Here is a 5,688-nt window from a genome sequence, read left to right as displayed (position 1 = left end):
CTATCTTGGCAATTTCTACAATGTCAATATTCTCAAAAAACAACAAAAAAAGAGCCTTTGAGAATTATTCATGTCAAAGAACATGAGTTCCTGCTTTGTCTTATTTTGTTGCTGAACAAAATTTCATGGTCACATTCTCTAATTTGCTTTTCTTAAGAGACACTTAAAATTCATTATGACAATTCAGGTGTGAATTCTTTAAAGAAATATCTGCACCCACATCTCAGTATTTTTTCTTACAACACCAGAAATGGTAACTCAAACTGGCTTACAAATGTATTTACTGATTCAGTGAATCAGAATCACAAGTGATTAGAGCCCTTAAAGAAAGCAAAAGGAAAAAAAAATATCCTAATATACCCTTATTTTCTCCCTTATTTTATATGTGGAATCACTGAGACAAATAGATGGGTACTGGCCAGCCTGATGTCACATATGGAGTTAATGGAAGTGAAATGAAAGACTTAAGTGTCCACTGCCATTATCACTAAATCAGTGAGTTAAAGTGAGCAGCACATAGTCACAGTTTCTTAAAACTGACCCAAACATCTTTTTTACTGATTCATGACCTGAAATTCTGTAGTAGAAGGAGAAATAATAGTTCATGCCCAGGGATAGCTAGTCCAGATATAAATGAAGGACTAGAAAGAAAGGGCCCAAGCAGAGGAAGCACTGGACTCTGGAACAACTCTACCACTGCAGTTTCCAAACCACATCTGCTTGCCAAACTTTGCCTGCGATCACTGTATTAAGGGTTGAAGCAAATATTGGCTTCATCACATTGTGCTTATCTATAACTGATACCATCCAAGCATGTGGACACTCCAGATTCAGGAATATGTTTCCTAATTTTATTTACTTTGCTCTGCCCCTGTAGTCCAATACCAGTAGCAAATGACACTTTCTAAGCCATCTCAAGAATGACAAAACATATGCCAAATTGGAAGAAGTTTAAGAGCATCATCAATAACATACTGATCACCAATCACAACAGAAGAGAAAACATAGAGCTTGACTTGTCCAATACAGAAATAATGTTTCCCTGAATTTAATGTGCTAAACCATGAAACTAATAGTTGCATCTATGTACACATTTGATTTTTATAATGACCCTTAGAATTATGTATGTTTTTAGAGAGAGAGAGAATTTTAATATTTATTTTTTAGTTTTCGGCGGACACAACATCTTTGTTTGTATGTGGTGCTGAGGATCGAACCCGGGCCGCATGCATGCCAGGCAAGCGTGCTACCGCTTGAGCCACATCCTCAGCCCTAGAATTATGTATTAATCTCAATTTTTTTTTCAGAAGACAAAACTGAGATACATGTACACCTCAGGGTAAGAAGCATTTCTCTCACTCCTAGAATCATTTTTGACCCCAGTCATTTTTCCTGGATTCCTTAAAGTTTGTGCTTTTTTCTGATACCTTTCTGTAACTTCTCTTGGCTTCTCAGACTGCTAGTAGTCTTTACAAGTTCTTTTGAACTCAGTTGGAGCACTTAATAATATATAACCATGTTTCCAACTCCGCCAGAGCTAACTGAAATATTCTCAATTCAGTCTTCACGTTTTCTTCTTTTTTTTCCCCCTACTACTTAAAAACCACATTTCCTAGCCATGGAGGGTAGGAAAAACAAAGTGCTTTAGTTTATAGGGTTTATACTACTCAGTACTCTTTGGTTCAAGTGGGAAAAACTTGATTCATATTATCAGAGGAATAAGAGAATGAAGATATATTGGTTCATATAATTGAAAAGTCCTGTGAGGTTTGAACTCAGGGGCTAAAATAATGTCATCTGAATTATAGTTTTCACACTATCTGTTGGTTCTGTTTTATCTTGTATTTGGGCTTTATTCTCATTTCTCACATATGGCAAAGCTGGTCACCAACACCCCAAGATTCCATAAAACTCACTGATTCTACTAATAAGATCTGATTGACACGTATATAACACTCTACTAATAACAGCCAAATACACTTTTTCCCTGCAAGCACCTATAGGTCCTATATCCTGGACCATAAAACAAGCTTAAACCTTTTTTAAAAAATGAATGAATGAAGTATTTGCTTTGACCATAATGAAAACAAACTAGATATCAAATAAGAGAATGACAATGGTACTTTCTATATTAAACAGCACACTTTTAATAATCCAAAGGTCAAATAGTAGGTCTCAAAGGAAATTTTAAAAATGCATAGAGCTTAATGAAAATAAAAATATAACACATCAAAATTTCAAAATATACATAAAAGTTAGCTAACAGGGAAAATTATAGCAACAAACGCTTATATTAGAAGAGAGGAAAGGTCTTAGAACAATAACCTAAGATCCTATTCTGTGGTGAGCCGCTTCTGCCGTTTCTGCAGACTATGGTCGCCATTACAAGATGGCGCTGGCTCTGCTGTGGTCTGTGACAAACAACTCCTTATTTGGGAGAGTTGGCACATGGTTTTTCACCACCCTATGAGAAAGCTCCACGTGGCAGCTTCGCATTGGGGCTTGAGATGCTTTATTAAGGCTGGGAGGGGAATCCGAGGGGGAGAAGAAGAAATATCAAGGGCCTGAATAAACTGCTGAAAGAAGATTCCTGAGTTGCGTCTTCCTTGCGGGCAAGGGGTCGCGACAAGTGGTGCCGAAACCCGGGAACCAGAACTTTCAGCAGTCAGGGGTGGTGCACCGGTTAGTCCCAGGTAAGTGGGATCCACAACCAAAGCGGGGTTAGTCCCAATAAGTGGGATCCACGACCAAAGCGGGGTTAGTCCCAGGTAAGTGGGATCCGCGACCAAAGCGGGGCAGCTCCTCTGTAAAGAAAGAGAGAGCATTACATTTTATTGCAGCTGCACTGTGTACTTTCGCTTTTGTTTTCTGTGTTTCTTTTGTTGTGTCATTTCGCTTTTGTTTTTTGTGCTTCTTTTGTTGTTGTGACGACAGGGACGCTCCCCTGTAAAAGGAAGAGAGCGGGGAATTCATAGAACGGAACGCTCCCCTGTAAAAGGAAGAGAGCGGGGACTTTTGTACTTTCACTTTCTTTATAGCTCTAAAAACATTATGGGCGTTGCTTCTTCAAGCCCAATTTTGTTGGCCCTAGATGGGTTGTTACATTCAAAAGGACTTAAGATAAAGCAGAGTACTTTGCAGATGTTTTTAAGAGAAGCTGATATAGCGGCTCCTTGGTTTGCTTTTTCAGGGAGTCTTACGGTTCCCAGCTGGGACAAATTAGGGAAAGATCTAGATTTCGCTCATGAGCAAGGTACCTTGCAGGGTGGCATTATACCACTTTGGAAGTTAGTTAGAGGATGTATAACAGATGGTAAATGCCAGGAAGCTGTAAGTGAGGGTCAAGCTATTCTTGAGCAGCTGCATGAGGAAAAATCTGAAGGATCATGTAGTGAAGTGGCAGAGAGTATTAAAAGTAACAGTAGTGAGAAGGCAAAAGAGCCTGAAGATAAAAATAGGAGAAGGCTCTACCCAGACTTGACCGAATTAAAAACGCCTGAGAACACAAGCGACTCAGAGAGTTCTGAGGACCTTGATATATTGTTACAACAACTACATAAGATAAAAATGAAAAAGAAGAAAAAGGAGACACAGGGCACGCAGGCCTACTGTAAGAAGGGGAAGGGAGTTAACATCGGTCAACAAAACTCTGAGGAGGAGGAGGTAGAATATCTAGAAGAAGATATGGTGCCGATTGCCCCACCTCCGTATGTGGGGGGGAGCCAAGGTTCCAGGAGATCTTTTCATGCACAAGTTTGGAGGACAGTTAATACAGATATGGGACTTGCATACCCTGTATTTCAGGACAATAACAGGGGAAGATATCATGAGCCTTTAGACTTTAAGATAATTAAAACCTTGGCAGAATCTGTCCACACTTATGGCATAGATGCCGCTTTCACTCTCACTCAGGTGGAGGGACTTACTAGATTTTGCATGACTCCCTCAGATGGGGCTAGTCTAGTCCACGCTTGTGTTTCCCCAGGGAAATATTAGGAGTCCAAAGTTGGCTGTTTAATGTTTCTGGCAGTACCCAAGACTCGGAGCGAGGTAGGAGGCTTAAAATTTCTGCAAATAATTCACAATTATCTAATGCTACATTACCCTCCGCAGCAGTCTGTCTCCAATCTCCGTTCCCGTTTCTTTTGGCTAATGATACATCACAGGGGATACTTAATTGTTCTAATATTACCTGCTACTTGTCTGAGTGTTGGAATGGCTCCTGGACCATGGCAGTGGTTATGAAATTTCCAACCTTTGTCCCGATCCCGGTTACTGCAGATCCAGAGTCATTTCCTATTGTTGAACTGATTAGAGCCCGTAGAGATTTTGGAATTACGGCAGCCATAGTGACAGCTGTGGCAGTATCTGCTTCTGCAGCAGTTATAGCTGGAGTAGCCATGGCCAGCCAGGTACAAACTGCTGCCACTATTAATCAGGTTATTCAACAAACATCCACCATACTTGAATCTCAAAGTAGAATTAATCAACACATTTTATCTGGGATTCTGGCTGCTAATCAAAGGATAGATCTGCTTCAAGCTCAAGTTGAGGAATTGTCTGACCTAGTACATTTGGGTTGTGTTGATCAACGTGCACATTTATGTATAACCTCTGTCAGATTTTATGATTCCAGAAATGCCTCCCACATCATCGGGGAGTATCCATCCGGAACCTGGTCCATGGAAGCAGAAAACATGATCCAGTCTCAACTAACCCAGATAGCTGTCTTGAACAGTACCCGTGTCGATCCCGTGACTTTGGGTCAATTCACCGATTGGATATCTTCTGCTTTTTCCTTCTTCAAAGAGTGGGTGGGGGTAGGCATTTTTGGTGCAATGTGTTGCTTCGGTATGTTCCTCTGTTTGTGGTTTCTCTGTCGCCTTAAGGCCCGCAGTGCTCACGATAAGGCTATGATCATACAAGCTCTTGCAGCTTTAGAAAATGGCAACTCACCTCAAGTCTGGCTTGCGCATCTTAAACAGTAAACCTTTGACATGGTCGTTACACCCCAAGTTATTATAACATTGCACTGGGATCGACATGACTTTCCTTGTTATTCTCTTAGTGTTGGAAAGCCCTTGCACTCTGCCGGTCTTACTGCCATTGCACGCAGATGGGTTTCCACACTAGTGCTTTTCTATCGCCTTAAAGTCCGTGCCTTTCTTTCAGGGTGCTGTCAACTTGTTTGTCGTTATAAACAGCCACAGTTCAGCCTCAGCTATCCCCCTTCGTCCACCATCGTCACGATACAGGATGCGAGGCAAGGCACTGCACTTGAGTGATCCTTGACGTGGACCTCAAGGAGAGCATGTCCTATTGCATGCGGGTTAGACGCGTCCACGCCCCGCCCCACGAAAAAAGGCGTCGGCTGATATGGCCTCAGATCTGGGGAAGGGCCCTTCTTAGGACTGAGCCATACTATGCAGCCACTTCTGCACAGTGGGATAGGACCTCTACTCTCGCCTGTATTGTTTTAAGAAAACAGAAAGGGGGAACTGTGGTGAGCCGCTTCTGCCGTTTCTGCAGACTATGGTCGCCATTACAAGATGGCACTGGCTCCGCTGTGGTCTGTGACAAACAACTCCTTATTTGGGAGAGTTGGCACATGGTTTTTCACCACCCTATGAGAAAGCTCCACGTGGCAGCTTCGCATTGGGGCTTGAGATGCTTTATTAAGGATGGGAG

General features: G+C 41.8%; 1 protein-coding gene across 1 annotated transcript; it reads left to right on the top strand.

Annotated features, from left to right (window-relative positions):
• The first annotated feature begins 2,547 nt into the window (after positions 1-2,547).
• Positions 2,548-4,122, top strand: LOC131424062 (endogenous retrovirus group K member 113 Gag polyprotein-like). The gene is made up of 2 exons (XM_058578319.1): positions 2,548-2,693; positions 2,769-4,122. Exon 2 carries the CDS (start codon positions 3,052-3,054, stop codon positions 3,994-3,996), a length of 945 nt encoding a protein of 314 aa, XP_058434302.1. The 5' UTR covers positions 2,548-2,693; positions 2,769-3,051; the 3' UTR covers positions 3,997-4,122.
• Positions 4,123-5,688: the final 1,566 nt, after the last annotated feature.

The sequence above is a fragment of the Marmota monax genome, unplaced genomic scaffold (assembly GCF_021218885.2).
Source record: "Marmota monax isolate L192 unplaced genomic scaffold, Marmota_monax_Labrador192_F-V1.1 WCK01_AAM20220418_F8-fsc00134, whole genome shotgun sequence".
Classification (NCBI taxonomy): Eukaryota; Metazoa; Chordata; class Mammalia; order Rodentia; family Sciuridae; genus Marmota; species Marmota monax.
Note: the sequence above shows the minus strand (reverse complement) of the source record. Positions and strands in the feature narration are given on the sequence as shown.